This window comes from Ascaphus truei, chromosome 5 (assembly GCF_040206685.1).
Source record: "Ascaphus truei isolate aAscTru1 chromosome 5, aAscTru1.hap1, whole genome shotgun sequence".
NCBI lineage: Eukaryota > Metazoa > Chordata > Amphibia > Anura > Ascaphidae > Ascaphus > Ascaphus truei.
The window spans coordinates 179,265,304-179,284,854 of record NC_134487.1 but is presented as its reverse complement, the minus strand read 5'-3'; the positions used below and the strand labels follow the sequence as shown (position 1 = coordinate 179,284,854).

General features: G+C 42.8%; 1 protein-coding gene across 1 annotated transcript in view; it reads right to left on the bottom strand.

Moving 5' to 3' along the window:
• Window positions 1-3,838: 3,838 nt before the first annotated feature.
• The window catches only part of LOC142495632 (hexokinase-2), a 69,851-nt gene continuing 54,138 nt past the window's right edge, over window positions 3,839-19,551 (bottom strand). The window contains exons 11-18 of the mRNA XM_075601354.1: window positions 19,400-19,548; window positions 12,798-12,917; window positions 11,869-11,964; window positions 10,952-11,051; window positions 9,687-9,870; window positions 8,367-8,522; window positions 6,948-7,181; window positions 3,839-4,779 (exon numbers count right to left, since the gene is read on the bottom strand). Of these exons, the coding sequence (XP_075457469.1) occupies window positions 4,635-4,779; window positions 6,948-7,181; window positions 8,367-8,522; window positions 9,687-9,870; window positions 10,952-11,051; window positions 11,869-11,964; window positions 12,798-12,917; window positions 19,400-19,548 (1,184 nt within the window). The 3' untranslated portion in view covers window positions 3,839-4,634. The remainder of the gene's footprint in view (window positions 4,780-6,947; window positions 7,182-8,366; window positions 8,523-9,686; window positions 9,871-10,951; window positions 11,052-11,868; window positions 11,965-12,797; window positions 12,918-19,399; window positions 19,549-19,551) is intronic.

The following is a 19,551-nucleotide window of genomic DNA, read 5'->3' as shown; positions in this document are numbered from 1 at the left end:
ATGTATGCCATCTGGTAGACACGCGAAGCATTGCAGCCTATTAAATCCTAATCATTATCATTTAACAGATCAGCCGCCCGTCAGCCAGGCATGAACCCAGGCTGGGAAGGCAAACGCAACGGGGCTTGTCAGAGGTGAGGAGCGGCGCATTCCAGGTATCTGCCAGGTACATACTGGGTATTTGCTCGAATAAAGTGTGTCGGTGCAGTACTATGTCTCCATAGTCAATAATTGGCATTAGCATCTGCTGTGCGATACGTTTTCTGACCAGGAGACTTAGGGAGGATTTGTTCCTGTAAAGAACACCTAGTTTGGCATAGGTCTTGGTTGTCAGGGTATCGATGTGCATCCCGAATGTTAAGTGGGAGTCAAACCATATGCCCAGCTATTTAAAACTAGTAACAAGAGTTAGGGTGGTGTTAGTGTTGGTTCTAAACTGGAGCTCAGTCGCTGGAAGCTTTATAAATTTAGTCTTGGTCCCAAATACCATTGTTACAGTCTTGTCAGTGTTTAAAAACAGTTTGTTTTGGGAAATCCAGTTTTCGAGTCTGAAAAAGTCAGACTGAAGTATGTGTTGAAGGTCAGAGAGGCTATGGCTGTGTGCATATAGGATTGTGTCATCTGCATACATGTGTATTGAGGCTTCCTGACAAGCTGTGGGAAGATCATTGATGAACACTGAGAAGAGTAGGGGCCCCAGAACAGAGCCTTGCGGGACGCCACAGGTGATATCCAGGGGGTTAGAGTTAGAGCCAGAGATGGACACATGTTGGGATCTACCTGATAGGTAGGACTGAAACCAGTTTAAAGCATGCTTCCCTATTCCAGAGCTCTGGAGTTTGTTAAGCAGGATAGCATGATCAACAGTATCAAAAGCCTTTGCAAAATCTAGGAATACTGCACCAGTGAGTTGACCCCGTTCCATGCCACACTGAATTTCATTACAAACTTTTAGCAGGGTAGTTACGGTAGAGTGTTTGGGGTGAAAGCCAGATTGGAATTGGCTAGGGAAATTTGTCTTGTTATAGTAATCGCTTAATTGGAGTGGACACATTTTTCCGTGACTTTGGATAGGATTGGGAGAAGGGAGATTGACCTGTAGTTTGAGACAGTGTTTTTGTCCCCACTTTTGAAGATTGGGACAACTCTGGCAGCTTTCCAGGTCTTAGGGATATGGCCTGCAGACAGGATAGAGTTGACTATGGAAGCAATTGGTTTGTCAATTGCTGGGGCACCAAGTCTTTTGACTTGTGAGTGTGCAGTGGTTGGTGTGCTGGCTTTCAGGGTTTTCCACCAACATTCAGTAGATAGTGCAAGGCTTTTGAGTAATCCAGGGTGTATGGTGATGTTGGGCGTGGGCCAGGAGGGAGGCGTTTGTAGTGGATAGAGCGAATAACATTTCAATGAGGCCATGAGAAGTGGAGGTAAAAAGCAGGTTCATTATGCCAGAGGTAGGTAATGCTACATGGAGCTGTTTTGAGCCAAGTGTGTGTGTGAGCAGACTAAACAGCAGGGATCATAGTGTGATCAGAATAGCTCACCATTTGTTGCCTTGTACAGCCCTCATTTTCTCCTTTCTTGACTATTGTAATTTTCTACTGTCCCCAGCCTTCCTGCCTGTCACCTGTCTCCCTTACAACATATCCTAAAAACTGCAACTAGAATCACTTCACTCTCTTCTAAATCTGTCTCAGCATCTATCCTGCTGAAATCCCTCTCCTGGCTTTCTATTAAATTATCTTTACTTACAAAATTATCCTCCTCTCTTTTAAGGTTATACACTCATTGCCCCTCCTTACATCTCAGCCCTAATTTCTCGCTATATTGCTGCCCAACTCTTGCGTTCTGCTCACGGTTGTTTTCTGTCTACCCCTTTTGTATCAAAAGCCCTCACCCACCTAACAGTTGGGGTTATTACAGTATGGGACCTACAGTATGTTATGCAGTGGTTCAGAGGGAGCTGTATCCGCTGGTTGGGTGAGTACATGGAGCTCTTCCTCAACTGGGTTATGGATAATTATGGGATGAGCCAATGCTGGCAAGGTACAATAGGTCACGGTTGGCCTGGTAGAATGGATGGGCACTCTAACATTTTAACTTTACATTTATACTGCCAAAGTGCATCTGAGTTATGGTTAAATAAAAGCTGGGACCTTTGTGAGTTTTTATTATAATATAGTGGTTTTGAATTAGGTGTTTTGGGGAGAGGAAAGATCGAAAGGTTTCCGAGGTCATGTGCACCTGTGTGTGGTTATATGAATGCTTGTGTATACATTGTATATGCCTGTACAAAAACTGTGTGTGCATATAATAAATCTGTATATACAGTACATACATGCCAATTTGTTGTGGTGAGTGAGTACTTACATTTTTTCAACTGTGTTAAGTAGCACTGCTGCTTTAAATATTTTGTGGCAATCCAGAAATGATATTACGTAGTATTATGTCATGTAAACAGAACTATGCCTCACAACACCCCCGCGGGTTCATAAGAATTCATGAATTGGAACAAATGACAAAAATAAGTACCTTTTTTATCTTTCTAAAAAGCATTCAACAACTTTATGGAGTTACACGTATAGTAAGCCGATAAAATAGCATTATATAAATAAACAACTCTTTATCTATGTACATTAAACAGAAGACCTTTCTTGTGAAACAAAGATACAGTGCATAAATTGAAACATGCCTGGGTTTCAATGAATCCCGTGGTTTGCTGCAAAAAGGGGTGCTACTATTTAATGGCACGCAAGCATCAAACAGAATACGTCATACTGCAGTAATTGGGAGATAATGTTGTCACAGGAGTGTCGCTGGATCCCTGGGAGCAGTCGTGTGTGTGTATACATATATACATGTGCGTATACACACACACACACACATCTTTGGAGGGTACATACTTCCTAAGAGCAGCAGCATACAAGTTAAAAGACATGTTCATGTTCCCGTACAGTAACATCTTTCCAACGGGGTAAACTGATTCCAACTACACGGAGTTTAAATGAACTTCATAATTCACTACTTCCATTCTACAATAAACAAATGTAAAAGAAAATAAGAGCAGAATTCTCAGGCTACAGTTCAATGTTGTTGTTTTTCTTGCATCTTATTATATGTTTTAATGCGTGTGAAAGTCACAAGCTGCAGGCATAGAAAAGTCTCCTGCTGGTTGCTGGCATCCTATGCTGTTAAACCCCAGGTTTCGTTTGATCTTTCAAGTGTTGCAGGATATTATTACCACCCAAAAGTCTCAATTTTTATTTTTTAGGAACACATTAAATTACCGTATTTGCCCGATTATAAGACGACCCCCTAATTTCAGTAGTAGCTTCAAACAAACAAAAAGCACACACACTGTGTCTGTCTCTCTCCGTTTGAGCTTCCTGCCACAAGCAACATGGCTGCTTCAGGTCCCCAAGGTGGAGCTTCCTCAGTTTTACCTTCTTACCTTAGACATCCAACTGCTGATTGGCTTGCAACGTGGAGGGGAGAGAGGGGCAATTATAAGGCAAATATGTACTTTTTACCTTACCTATATTGAAAAAAAAACATTGCCTTATAAATCGGGCAAAACCAGCATTAGTCCAAAGAGCTGAATTTTAAAAATGCCGATCCCTAAAGAAAGTTGCCTTTGGAAACTGAGTAATGTCGTTAGCCTTACAGTTCATACTGAACTCTATTGTCACTGAACAGTAATGGTGCAAAAAAGATCATGTTTAACTAGCACACTGAGAGGTCTGAAGTGCTAGGGATTACCCCTGTTATTTTTCATTTACAACTCTTAACTTTGGCTATTCTTAAATAAGGAATTCATTTTAATATGTCTCTAGTACGAGCATTTAAAAGATAGTTTTTTTGTTTTTTTAAAAAGAGAGTTTTGCAAGCCCAGGTAACTAAAACATTACGTTAACCCCTGCAGTGCCATGACTTTGCAATGCATTGCAGGCCTCTCCGGCAGCAACGAGGTTAAACGGATTTTGCTCCCCAACAACATAAAACAGTGCCACTACTTTTTAAAGCCCCGGAAATCCTAACGTTGCAGTAGCTAAGGCCTCTATTCGATATACAGTAAAGTCGCTTCCCAGCGCTGGAGAAGAGATCAGCTCTATTTGACGTAAATGGGATCACAATCTTCCCCAGCACGGGGAAGCGGCTTCCCAGTCTTATTGAATAGGAGTCGGTGTGTTAACATTTTTTGGAAAGCATCTTTGGTTATTAACACTTTCAGTGCAAGTCTGGCCCTCCAGTACAACTGGAGCCCTCTCTATTAGCCAGCATTGATAGCAGGAACTCAGTAACAGTGCTATTATTTCTTCAAAGTCCCCACAATGATCATACAAACACCATCAACTGCACTGCAGCATCCAAAGTCATTTTGACCTGTGTACACTTTTCCCTGTCACAGGTCGGAAGCGATGGTGAAATATTTGTGGTGTTTTCCATTATTCAGCAGAAAGCTCAGTGTTAAAGGTATAGTTGATATGCAGCATCTAGAGAAGAGATTGAATTGTCAGTACAATCCGGCTTTGCGTCCACTCTGTCGGGATAGAGGATAAAAGGTGAGGATCATAGCCAGTCTCTAACAATTCTTCTGTACAGGAATGCAAACGTGGTTTCTTTTGCTTCTCTCCGCCCTAGCGCTGGCCCGCTTCCCGGATCCTACATGCCACGGCGGTGATGAGAGCCGCTCCTTTACCGCTGCCGTCTTCGGACTGGAGAAATGTCACTTGGCATTTTGGGGCCAGTTCTTTAACGGTCTGGTTCATGACGGAAGAAAAACTGGAAACGGGTTAAAAAAAAGGAAAACTGCGTTACTTTGTGAGAATTCATTTTTTTACAGCCCAGGCTCGCTGATCAAATGTCAACAGTGCCAATGACTGTAGTAGAAACATACTGCACAGTGTATTAAATTAATGGTACTTGCAGAGGCCTGCAACCTATATCACCTGTAAATACAGATGCAGCCACGAGTATTAGAACTCTTGCCTGGGAAATTCTGGGGCAGTCTCACAGTAAAGGCCTCAACATTTCTGTGAGATTCTTAATGGCCCATCGGATTAACACAGCAGGGGTCCCTGCAGTCCCCTTTAGTTTGGGCCATTAAGAATCTCACAGAAATGTTGAGGCATTTACTGTGAGACTGCCCCAGAATCTCCCAGAATTTCCCAGGTAAGTGTTCTAATACTGGTAGCCATGTAAATGAGGGAAAAAAAACAGAGAAAGAGGAGCGCGCCCAGTGAAAAAACAATAATCTCTAAAATTATTCTAAAATAGTAACCATTATTATAATCCACAGAAAGATTGTGTAGAGATACAAAAATAGTGATAACACACAGAACGTGTAGTGGAGCGCCAACCTGAATACAGACGGTGTTCTTTGGCAATATGTAGATTTCCTTGAAATCTGTGGAGCGCAGGCAATCATCCAATAAAAATAGAATCTTTATACAGAATTCATAAAAGACATCTATTATAAAATACATAAATCACTAAACACAACACTTAGTACATCATTTGTATAATAATCATGTACATCTATTAACACTAAGTGATGTGTTTAGTGATTTATGTCTTTTATGAATTCTGTATAAAGATTCTGTTATATTAATGAATTATAGTAAAAAATTATATATTTCTGGGCAATTTTTTCCATTCATGTCGAGATTGTAAGTTCAAGCGCTACATGATGGATTTAATTGATACAGACAGATGTTAGCTTTATTTTTCCATCGTTTATTGATACTGTAACAGGGACTTATCCCTGTTTAAATAAAGCAGCCTCAGAGCTCTGAGAATCCAGCAGAGAGATAGTTAATTGCGCCACTCAATTAACTAGCCTCCACCTGGACTAATGAGAGCTCTGTAAAAAGCCTCATGTGAGATACAGGAGACAGATTCCTTAGCTCACATTTGGGCTGACAGAAGGAGAGCAGAGAAGCCTGCACACAGACATTGTCTTGAGCACAAAGGCTGTGCCGAGATCAAGACACCCAGACACCTATATTTTCTGGACACAGGGAACCCAGGAACCTGCCAGAGACTGACATTTAGGGCTACCTGCTTAAGGTACTTCCTGAGACTTTGGGGTGATAGGGTCTGGGGAAGTAAGTTAGCCCCTACAAAGGGATAGCGGTTTGTTATTTTGTTATTTTGTATGTTTTGCCTGGATAAAGGAACAGGCTCAATAAAGCCAAGATATATAATTTCACCCAAATCGGTCTCCATTATATGTACCTCTGCACACATATCTTACAGATACAATGAACAGTCCTATATAAGACCCAATGTTGATGGATATACATTATTGACTTCTGAGGAAGCAGTGACAGGCAAAACGCGTTGAGTCCAGAGCCCATTCAGGACCCTTGTGGACAGAGGAGACAGATCGCGTTGCATAGTAAGATACGCCCACTGGTGATTCCGGAAGTGATATAGGGCGCCAGAGAGAACTGGCCGATCAAGAGCGGAGCTGAGCACCGCTGCAATGCTTCGTTTTTAGCCTCCAAACGTTAGTGGGATTGCTACAAGAAACTGTTTTAATATGCTTCATCGACTTGCTACACTATATTTTTCTTCCTTTAATTGAGTAAGTTGTTGAAATCAGGATGTCAGTGAAGATCTTAAGAGTGACAGAAAACACCAAACTTCAAACTACAAGACACTTAGACATACTAGTTTATATTTGACCCCATGTGAGTGCATAGATTGGGACTTCTTACATTTTTTATTGTTCTAAATTGTAGTTCACTAAAATATATTTTCTTACTTATTTTGGGGTGATCACCTGCAATACACCGATTTTAAGGAAGCATGTAAAGGAGTTGCTCTCTCTTCTTGATACGCTGCTGCATTGGACCTGTGTTTGACTTCTACATGTTGTCCTTGTGGGCATACAGCAGATATAGGATACCTAATCCTCTAAGCACAGCTATCATCTCATAACTTACTGCGGGTGAAGCTTGTAGAGGGTACCATCCACTCCCACCGTGACACGTAAGGAGTCCAGCCCTCGGTTCTCTCGGATCTTGTCCACCACAGCTGCGACCCCAGCCCCACAAAGCTGAGCGGCTCTCCGTGCCACCGATGTGCACACCTCCTTCACGATGATGCTGTCATCGCAGGTGCTGTTTAGACCCAGGTGCTGGAGGATGGAGCGGACCTGAAGCAACGCCAAACGGTCGCTGGAAACAAGAGAAGAACCTTAGAGCATCCAGCAACCGACTTAGCAGAAGACTGTTATAATGAGCCCTCTCCCCGAAAAGATTAGAAGCTCACTCCACCTTCACAATCCTTCATTGTGACAAGTGTCAGAGGAGCTGCAGTAGATAGGCATGAATTACTAATCCTTCTGACCTCTGCTTCTTCGGAAGCAGCACATACCTGCCCTCTTCCCACTCCCTTTTCCACTTGGTGTTTAAACTGAGCAGTAAAGTCGAGGACAAGTTTGCACTGTTCCAGGAGAGACAGGAGCCAAAAGTTCGCAGATGCTGGAAGATCTCTGATGATGGATGGCGTTTTAGGGAATAGCACCACTTCATAAACCTGGCCCATAATCAGGTTAGAAAATAAATTAAGTGGAGGCGCAGTGACAAGTAGATTCAGCTTTATATTCACCTATGGTGACCAATTTCATAAAAAGGCACATTAAATACACTGTTAGTGCATGGACAATAACTGATAAAACATATATGTTATATCAGTTCTTGTCCATGCACTAACAGTGTATTTAATGTGCATTTTTATGAATTTGGTCACCATAGGTGAATATAAAGCTGAATCTACTTGTCGCTGCGCCTCCACTTAATTTATTTTCTGTTTCCTTTGAGGTATATTTATAAGAGGAGAGGTATCTTCTTGTGTGGGCATGCAGTAGTATACATCTACAAGGATTCCTAATCACCAACTATTGAGGACTATCTTTACATTCTTCATTGTTACTGGACTTTGTAGATTGGACATTTACATTTAGTACTTTTTATGGAACACGAGAGTCATACAGTGCTATGGGATTGCATTAAGTATCAGTGGTTATTCATTATATATTTTTTATATTGTTTTTTTAGGATTTTAGGATATTTTATCGTTAGTTACTCTGTTTGCCGGTTGTTCACTTGTTATTCTTGCACTGGAGATATCTTAAATCCCCTGACCCCTCCCCTTTGTTTTTTTACGGTTTTGTAGTAGTTTGTGTATTATTAGCGCATCCTCCCTACACTTCAGGTGTATTCACCAGTGCAATTTTCTCTTCCATAATCAGGTTGCCTCTATACTATAGCATATACAGTATAAGCATTTCTTGGTGTAGTGTGCTGTCACTGATTCGGATACCCAAACCCTTCCTTGAATATGTTTTTGTCTTCACCCACCTCTCAATCTGAGACAGGAATTTGGTTTCGAAGATGCCCCGAGTTTTGAGCCTCTCGGAAATCTTCCCTCGGAAGAGTAGTCCCTGTTTGGTGAAGTCTATCAGGACGTTTCTGACAATCTCCCCCAGGTACATGCCACTGATCATCTTCTCGAATCTGCAACCAGAATTACATTTTATTAACCCCGTTCTAAATTGATTTGATTTTTAACTCTATATTGACGCGTGTAATAGAACAATGAATGTGAAAGCATTCAACATTATCGCCCCAAGATTATCCCCCAGTTATTATACCACAGATTATTTTACCAGCAAGCACAAGGGAATTTAAAAAAATGTATGAAGAGCAACGTGTGCGCTGCCTTAAAGGCAACGGAAAAAACCAACGCAGAACACCATAAAAAAAGTACAATATACAAATGTACAATATATGAATGTATATACAAATATACAAATATACAAATGTAACAACTCCCTAACACCTCCGACCTGCGTCATAAATCCCTCATCTCATCGCAGACAGACTGAGATGTCGCCGAAAACAACGCAAGCAAAATTAATACATAGGCGCTGCCTGGCACAGGTATATTTTAGCGTGGGTTGTGACAAATTAACAACTTTGTGCCATTATTCGATACATAGAGCTCATGGTTCCGTGCTGTATTGTTGTATTTTATTAATATGGATACATGTAACGAGTCAAGTATTAATATCAGTAATACTTCCCTAATATCATATGCATTAGAAAAACCTAAACATTAAAAACACTGATTCACTGATAAGTGATTATACCCAATTGTAAAATTACTTCTATGCTGTAGTACCATTTATTCTTACAAAGTAATATCACCCAATTTAAACTGTACTAACGTATCAACGGAGATGTATAATATAAACTGGATGTGTAAATACCAGTGGTAGATTCTAACGTTTAATATTATTGAGTGTAAACTGCAATCCCAAAGTTCTAAAATGTATTGATCATAAACTGCAAATGGTAAACTCATATATTCTGTCTCCATAGGTTATAACATGTACAATAAATCATAACCTACAGTACCCAGTGTTATGATGTAATATAAAATCATGATCTCACCATTTATAGGATGTCATATCAAAGTGAAATACCAATTTCAAGATGGAATATTAATTCTAAATATTGGTGAAAGGGAACTGAAACAAAAAGTGTTTGTTTATTAAAAAAAAAAAAATTATGAAAAAGTGTATTAAATTACTGAGGCAAAAGATTTTGCTCCGAATCTCGCTATAGAATTGCACAGTCCTTTGACATGCCGGAGCGGATCGGTGCCGCGTACAGTACCTCTGCTTCCCAGGGTTGAGGGAGAGTTCATCCACCGCTCTGTCAAACTCTGTGCGGAACTCTTCCAAGCAGTCGTTGTCCCCAAATGCTCCCCACTCCATGTTGATGCACATCCGGCCCTCCTCCCCTTCCACCAGCTCCACGTTACGCATCTCTTCCATGTAGCAGGCGTTGCTGCCTGTGCCTGTCAGTCAGGAAGACGTGCACATGTCATGACTTTAAGAATTACATGAGGGTGACTCTCCTCAACACCTTCATCGTTACAAATTAGGTTCCAACATCCCTTCTAAGACCAAAGTGAGCTAATTGCAGTGGCCTGTTCAGAAGGATAAAGTGGACTGTAGGTGATTGACAGACACCATTTGCAGATAAGAATTTTAAAATAATAGTTGAAACTTTAAAAGGCCTCAATAGTAGCCAAATGCTTTGGAATATTTTTACAATCTTTACCTAGTGTATTCTAATCTTATTTGTGATAAGACTGTTTGTAAACGGTTATATACCATAAACAGAGAGATGGTTCATCCAGTCTTCCACTTCTGTTTTGTTTAGCTAAAGATGGCAGCATAATTAGATTACAGAGATAATGGCAAAGAACAATAATTAAAAGATACCATTACAATTAAACAGACCAGAAGTAATTGGAAACAGACTAATTTGTACAAAAGAAACTAAGTTAACTGTAACTTTAGGGGTGATTGACGCTTTGAGAATACTCCACTTCCGATCATGTTCACCAGTTCATTGGAAAACAAGCATTTCTAGCATGACGTGCCCTGTCTGTCTTAGGGCCCCAAAAGTTCCGGCCTTATGACGTCCAAGGTATTTCTTGGGGCAATCCTCGAAAAGCATTGGACCTTGATTGCCGAGGATTGCCCCAAGAAATACCTTGGACGTCATAAGGCCGGAACTTTTGGGGCCCTAAGATAGACAGGGTAAAGTAAAGGGCACAAACTACAGGCCCGCGAGTTTGGTCCCTACTCACTACAGCTAAATTCGCTTTCAATAGGCCCAATAAAGCTCAGTCATGTGACTATTACGTACAAGGGTAGCACCAGCGGTTGAGGTTTAGGGTAGGACTCCACTCTCACTGAAGCTGTAATTATGGTCATCCCTCCAGCTGCCTTGGGTTTACTGTTTATAAATGACCTCTCTCCCCTGCTCCCTCTCTGGCCTCGCACATTCTAATGCATTCTTCCTGGCAGAGGTGGGATTGCCCCTGTGAACGGTGTTTACATTCAAGCACACGCAATGTTCTCTCTTACCGACAATCAGTCCCATTTCACAGTAAGGGTCTTCATAGCCACAGGTCATCATGGTTCCCACTGTATCATTCACTACAGCTACAACGTCAAGATCAAATTCCTGGGGATTGTTGCAATAAGACATTTCTGTAGTAAAACTATTTTACCCATGCAAACTATCATTCCAATAAGGAAAGACTCCTGATACTCATAGGTGGTGACATCTGTATATTTGAACAACATCACCTCCTTTGCTATCTTATGTGTTTATGCCTATACAGATATACTCTCTGCTATCACTATCCACGCAGCTACTGTGTGTAATATACACCTGCATTTGGTTTCTGGGGAAATTTTGATATGTGTCTTATTTTGCCCTTCTGGTGGTGATTATAATTTACCTAGCAACTTTTTTGTGATGCTAAGTCTAACAACAATTTAACATTATTTTGATTGTTATTCCACCATTTACCTTATATCCATACAGGATATCTATTCCTATATGAGCAGTGTATATTTATACCAGCTCATCCCTTTACTATAGCCGTCTCTTCCATTGAGGATTTTAATATCCTGTGTATATATGTTCCCCATATATGTTGATTTGTCTTTTGTTACAAATAGATTTATTTAAAAAAAATTATTTTTGGTTTTATTTGCATTTTGAGTCTGTTGTCTAAGGGTCAGTGGACCCTCCTTTGGTCCTATTAATTATACATTTTCCATCTACAACAGTGTACATATATGTACACTGTAACTTTTGAGTGCAATTCATAGGGCTTATAGTGACCCCTGGTTGGTCACTTGTTCAAGTGTTAGCTATCTAATTTCTCCCTGTGCAGCAAGTTTTTTAACACTCAGTACTACTAGGTGAGTGATTAGTCACTATGTTTATGTGATAAACTATCATTGCAATAAGGAAAGACAGGAATATTCACCTCTCGTCTGTGGATGGCTTCTTTCAGCAGGTTGACCACATCTTCACCCTCACAGCCAGATGCATTGAAGCCTTTTGTCCATTTCAGCAAAATGCCCTGAATAAGATCAGAGAGAGCAGGTTGCGTGAGTTATCCTGTGATTAACATTCCTCCATCATTACTATTGTTCCAGTATCATGCGTATGTACATATGTACATACGCACGCACACACACACATATACAGAGTAACAGACATTTAAAGTAGCAATACCTCATAGGACTACTAATGCACTAGTGTACTAATGGCAGTGTCATGTTTAGGGGTTCAGTCCCTCTGAGGACCACAGTGTACTAATGGCAGTGAGACTTCAGTGGTGGAAGGAGAGGGGGGTAGAAATTGATTTCCTCAGACTAATCCCTTTTGTCTGATGCCACTGTGTGTTCAACAAGAGTCTGCACAGGAAAAGCTCTCTCTCTCTCAATTTGTACATCGTTTCCAACGGAAACAAAAGCTTTGTTTCATTAAGTTATTTCATTTTAGTTTATTTATTAGGTTTCCCAGATGTTGTGCTGTGGAATGATGTCCAAAATATGAGGTGTTACTGCAGTAATTGTAACATTGTATACACTGTGTAATAAATTAATTCATATTATTACTTTCTATAGAACGTTTTAATATTAAGAGAAGTGAGTTAATGGGCCCGGAATAAGAAGTTTATCTGACTGATCGAAACCTTTTTTTTTTCTCTTCCTGATTGGACAGTTTCATTATGGACATAGGCAAAGAGTATCCAAAGAGTATCCAATACAGGTGATCTGAATCAAAAACGTATCTATTGAGTTTCTGCTTAAGGAATAATATATGTTTACAGACAATGCTACACAAAGTCTACACCGGCCTTACAGCCAAGGCCTGTTAGAAACATTAAAGACAGCACAGGAATATTACCGCATCGAGGCTGTCCTGATGGCAGGGGAAAGAAAAGGTGAATCCCAGAGGCAGCGACACACCTTTCATGCCCATGTACTCCAGGAAATCCGCAATGCAATGGACTATGTGGTCAAAAAGCTGCAAAGAAAGTCAGAGTTATCAGCATGTGGTATAAAGCTGAGCCTGGGATATCAGCATGTGGTATAAAGCTGAGCCTGGGTTATCAGCATGTGGTATAAAGCCGAGCTTGGGATATCAGCATGTGGTATAAAGCCGAGCCTGGGTTATCAGCACGTGGTATAAAGCCGAGCCTGGGATATCAGCATGTGGTATAAAGCCGAGCCTGGGTTATCAGCATGTGGTATAAATCAGAGCCTGGGTTATTAACATGTGGTATAAAGCCGAGCCTGGGTTATCAGCATGTGGTATAAAGCCGAGCCTGGGTTATCAGCATGTGGTATAAAGCCGAGCCTGGGTTATCAGCATGTGGTATAAAGCTGAGCCTGGGTTATCAGCATGTGGTATAAAGCCGAGCTTGGGATATCAGCATGTGGTATAAAGCCGAGCCTGGGTTATCAGCACGTGGTATAAAGCCGAGCCTGGGATATCAGCATGTGGTATAAAGCCGAGCCTGGGTTATCAGCATGTGGTATAAAGCCGAGCCTGGGTTATCAGCATGTGGTATAAAGCCGAGCCTGGGTTATCAGGATGTGGTATAAATCAGAGCCTCGGTTATTAACATGTGGTATAAAGCTGAGCCTGGGATATCAGCATGTGGTATAAATCAGAGCCTGGGTTATCAGCACGTGGTATAAAGCCGAGCCTGGGATATCAGCATGTGGTATAAAGCCGAGCCTGGGTTATCAGCACGTGGTATAAAGCCGAGCCTGGGATATCAGCATGTGGTATAAATCAGAGCCTGGGTTATCAGCACGTGGTATAAAGCCGAGCCTGGGATATCAGCATGTGGTATAAAGCTGAGCCTGGGTTATCAGCATGTGGTATAAAGCCGGGTCCGGGTTATCAGCATGTGGTATAAATCAGAGCCTGGGTTATTAACATGTGGTATAAAGCCGAGCCTGGGTTATTAACATGTGGTATAAATCAGAGTCTGGGTTATTAACATGTGGTATAAAGCCGAGCCTGGGTTATTAACATGTGGTATAAAGCTGAGCCTGGGTTGTTAACATATGGTATAAAGCTGAGCCTGGGATATCAGCATGTGGTATAAATCAGAGCCTGGGTTATCAGCACGTGGTATAAAGCTGAGCCTGGGTTATCAGCATGTGGTATAAAGCTGGGCCTGGGTTATCAGCATGTGGTATAAAGCTGGGCCTGGGTTATCAGCATGTGGTATAAATCAGAACCTGGGTTATCAGCATGTGGTATAAAGCCGAGTCTGGGTTATTAGCATGTGGTATAAAGCCGAGCCTGGGATATCAGCATGTGGTATAAAGCCGAGCCTGGGTTATCAGCATGTGGTATAAAGCCGAGCCTGGGATATCAGCATGTGGTATAAAGCCGAGTCTGGGTTATCAGCATGTGGTATAAATCAGAGCCTGGGTTATCAGCATGTGGTATAAAGCCGAGCCTGGGATATCAGCATGTGGTATAAAGCCGAGTCTGGGATATCAGCATGTGGTATAAAGCCGAGCCTGGGATATCAGCATGTGGTATAAAGCCGAGCCTGGGTTATCAGCATGTGGTATAAAGCTGAGCCTGGGTTATAAGCATGTGGTATAAAGCCGAGCCTGGGTTATCAGCATGTGGTATAAAGCTGAGCCTGGGTTATAAGCATGTGGTATAAAGCCGAGCCTGGGTTATAAGCATGTGGTATAAAGCCGAGCCTGGGTTATCAGCATGTGGTATAAAGCCGAGCCTGGGATATCAGCATGTGGTATAAAGCCGAGTCTGGGATATCAGCATGTGGTATAAATCAGAGCCTGGGTTATCAGCATGTGGTATAAATCAGAGCCTGGGTTATAAGCATGTGGTATAAAGCTGAGCCTGGGATATCAGCATGTGGTATAAAGCCGAGCCTGGGTTATCAGCATGTGGTATAAAGCTGAGCCTGGGTTATCAGCATTTGGTATAAAGCCGAGCCTGGGTTATCAGGATGTGGTATAAATCAGAGCCTCGGTTATTAACATGTGGTATAAAGCTGAGCCTGGGATATCAGCATGTGGTATAAAGCTGAGCCTGGGTTATTAACATGTGGTATAAAGCCGAGCCTGGGTTATCAGCATGTGGTATAAAGCCGGGCCTGGGATATCAGCATGTGGTATAAAGCCGAGCCTGGGTTATCAGCATGTGGTATAAAGCCGAGCCTGGGTTATCAGCATGTGGTATAAAGCCGAGCCTGGGTTATCAGCATGTGGTATAAAGCCGAGCCTGGGTTATCAGGATGTGGTATAAATCAGAGCCTGGGTTATCAGGATGTGGTATAAAGCCGAGCCTCGGTTATTAACATGTGGTATAAAGCTGAGCCTGGGATATCAGCATGTGGTATAAATCAGAGCCTGGGTTATCAGCATGTGGTATAAAGCCGAGCCTGGGATATCAGCATGTGGTATAAATCAGAGCCTGGGTTATCAGCATGTGGTATAAAGCCGAGCCTGGGATATCAGCATGTGGTATAAATCAGAGCCTGGGTTATCAGCATGTGGTATAAAGCCGGGTCCGGGTTATCAGCATGTGGTATAAATCAGAGCCTGGGTTATTAACATGTGGTATAAAGCCGAGCCTGGGTTATTAACATGTGGTATAAATCAGAGTCTGGGTTATTAACATGTGGTATAAAGCCGAGCCTGGGTTATTAACATGTGGTATAAATCAGAGTCTGGGTTATTAACATGTGGTATAAAGCTGAGCCTGGGTTGTTAACATATGGTATAAAGCTGAGCCTGGGATATCAGCATGTGGTATAAATCAGAGCCTGGGTTATCAGCACGTGGTATAAAGCTGGGCCTGGGTTATCAGCATGTGGTATAAAGCCGGGCCTGGGTTATCAGCATGTGGTATAAAGCCGAGTCTGGGTTATCAGCATGTGGTATAAAGCCGGGCCTGGGTTATCAGCATGTGGTATAAAGCCGGGCCCGGGTTATCAGCATGGGGTATATAAAGCCGAGCCTGGGTTATCAGCATGAGGTATAAAGCCGAGCCTGGGTTATCAGCATGTGGTATAAATCAGAACCTGGGTTATCAGCATGTGGTATAAAGCCGAGCCTGGGTTATCAGCATGTGGTATAAAGCTGAGCCTGGGTTATCAGCATGTGGTATAAAGCCGAGTCTGGGTTATCAGCACGTGGTATAAAGCCGAGCCTGGGTTATCAGCACGTGGTATAAAGCTGGGCCTGGGTTATCAGCATGTGGTATAAAGCCGAGTCTGGGTTATCAGCACGTGGTATAAAGCCGAGCCTGGGTTATCAGCATGTGGTATAAAGCCGGGCCTGGGTTATCAGCATGTGGTATAAATCAGAGCCTGGGTTATCAGCATGTGGTATAAAGCTGAGCCTGGGTTATCAGCATGTGGTATAAAGCCGAGTCTGGGTTATTAGCATGTGGTATAAAGCCGAGTCTGGGATATCAGCATGTGGTATAAATCAGAGCCTGGGTTATCAGCATGTGGTATAAAGCCGGGCCCGGGTTATCAGCATGGGGTATAAAGCCGGGCCCGGGTTATCAGCATGGGGTATATAAAGCCGAGCCTGGGATATCAGCATGTGGTATAAAGCCGAGCCTGGGTTATCAGCATGTGGTATAAAGCCGAGCCTGGGATATCAGCATGTGGTATAAAGCCGAGTCTGGGTTATCAGCATGTGGTATAAAGCCGAGCCTGGGTTATCAGCATGTGGTATAAATCAGAGCCTGGGTTATCAGCATGTGGTATAAATCAGAACCTGGGTTATCAGCATGTGGTATAAAGCCGAGCCTGGGATATCAGCATGTGGTATAAAGCCGAGTCTGGGATATCAGCATGTGGTATAAATCAGAGCCTGGGTTATCAGCATGTGGTATAAAGCCGGGCCCGGGTTATCAGCATGGGGTATAAAGCCGGGCCCGGGTTATCAGCATGGGGTATATAAAGCCGAGCCTGGGATATCAGCATGTGGTATAAAGCCGAGCCTGGGTTATCAGCATGTGGTATAAAGCCGAGCCTGGGATATCAGCATGTGGTATAAAGCCGAGTCTGGGTTATCAGCATGTGGTATAAAGCCGAGCCTGGGTTATCAGCATGTGGTATAAAGCCGAGCCTGGGTTATCAGCATGTGGTATAAATCAGAGCCTGGGTTATCAGCATGTGGTATAAATCAGAACCTGGGTTATCAGCATGTGGTATAAAGCCGAGTCTGGGTTATTAGCATGTGGTATAAAGCTGAGCCTGGGTTATCAGCATGTGGTATAAATCAGAGCCTGGGTTATCAGCATGTGGTATAAATCAGAGCCTGGGTTATCAGCATGTGGTATAAATCAGAGCCTGGGATATCAGCATGTGGTATAAAGCCGAGCCTGGGTTATCAGCATGTGGTATAAAGCTGAGCCTGGGTTATTAACATGTGGTATAAAGCCGAGTCTGGGTTATCAGCATGTGGTATAAAGCCGAGTCTGGGTTATCAGCATGTGGTATAAAGCCGAGCCTGGGTTATCAGCATGTGGTATAAATCAGAACCTGGGTTATCAGCATGTGGTATAAAGCCGAGTCTGGGTTATTAGCATGTGGTATAAAGCTGAGCCTGGGTTATCAGCATGTGGTATAAATCAGAGCCTGGGTTATTAGCATGTGGTATAAAGCCGAGTCTGGGTTATCAGCATGTGGTATAAAGCCGAGCCTGGGATATCAGCATGTGGTATAAAGCCGAGCCTGGGTTATTAGCATGTGGTATAAAGCTGAGCCTGGGTTATCAGCATGTGGTATAAATCAGAGCCTGGGTTATTAGCATGTGGTATAAAGCCGAGTCTGGGTTATCAGCACGTGGTATAAAGCTGAGCCTGGGATATCAGCATGTGGTATAAAGCTGAGCCTGGGATATCAGCATGTGGTATAAAGCCGGGTCCGGGTTATCAGCATGTGGTATAAATCAGAGCCTGGGTTATTAACATGTGGTATAAAGCCGAGCCTGGGTTATTAACATGTGGTATAAATCAGAGTCTGGGTTATTAACATGTGGTATAAAGCCGAGCCTGGGTTATTAACATGTGGTATAAAGCTGAGCCTGGGATATCAGCATGTGGTATAAAGCCGAGTCTGGGTTATTAGCATGTGGTATAAAGCCGAGTCTGGGATATCAGCATGTGGTATAAATCAGAGCCTGGGTTATTAGCATGTGGTATAAAGCCGAGTCTGGGTTATTAGCATGTGGTATAAAGCCGAGCCTGGGTTATCAGCATGTGGTATAAAGCCGAGCCTGGGATATCAGCATGTGGTATAAATCAGAGCCTGGGTTATTAGCATGTGGTATAAAGCCGAGTCTGGGTTATCAGCATGTGGTATAAAGCCGAGCCTGGGATATCAGCATGTGGTATAAAGCCGAGCCTGGGTTATCAGCATGTGGTATAAAGCCGAGCCTGGGATATCAGCATGTGGTATAAATCAGAGCCTGGGTTATTAGCATGTGGTATAAAGCCGAGCCTGGGTTATCAGCATGTGGTATAAAGCCGAGCCTGGGATATCAGCATGTGGTATAAATCAGAGCCTCGGTTATCAGCATGTGGTATATAAAGCCGAGCCTGGGTTATCAGCATGTGGTATAAAGCTGAGCCTGGGATATCAGCATGTGGTATAAAGCTGAGCCTGGGATATCAGCATGTGGTATAAAGCCGGGTCCGGGTTATCAGCATGTGGTATAAATCAGAGCCTGGGTTATTAACATGTGGTATAAAGCCGAGCCTGGGTTATTAACATGTGGTATAAATCAGAGTCTGGGTTATTAACATGTGGTATAAAGCTGAGCCTGGGTTGTTAACATATGGTATAAAGCTGAGCCTGGGATATCAGCATGTGGTATAAATCAGAGCCTCGGTTATTAACATGTGGTATAAAGCTGAGCCTGGGATATCAGCATGTGGTATAAATCAGAGCCTGGGTTATCAGCACGTGGTATAAAGCTGAGCCTGGGATATCAGCATGTGGTATAAATCAGAGCCTGGGTTATCAGCACGTGGTATAAAGCCGAGTCTGGGTTATTAGCATGTGGTATAAAGCCGAGTCTGGGATATCAGCATGTGGTATAAAGCCGAGCCTGGGTTATCAGCATGTGGTATAAAGCCGGGCCCGGGTTATCAGCATGGGGTATATAAAGCCGAGCCTGGGTTATCAGCATGTGGTATAAAGCCGAGCCTGGGTTATCAGCATGTGGTATAAATCAGAGCCTGGGTTATCAGCATGGGGTATATAAAGCCGAGCCTGGGTTATCAGCATGTGGTATAAAGCCGAGCCTGGGTTATCAGCATGTGGTATAAATCAGAGCCTGGGTTATCAGCATGTGGTATAAAGCCGGGCCCGGGTTATCAGCATGGGGTATATAAAGCCGAGCCTGGTTTATCAGCATGTGGATAAAACCAAATCTGGGCTCTTAGCATCCAGACTAAAAGTGTGAAAGTTTATGCCCCTCTCTGCTCACCTCCTCTCCTGTGCCCTGCATGATGTCCTGAGGGATGGAGTAGATCTTATTATGCATCTCCACGCCGCGTCTCATCCCACTCCGAACACGCACTAGCAGCACCCGGAAATTTGTGCCTCCGAGATCCAGTGCCAAGAAGTCTCCCTTTTCTG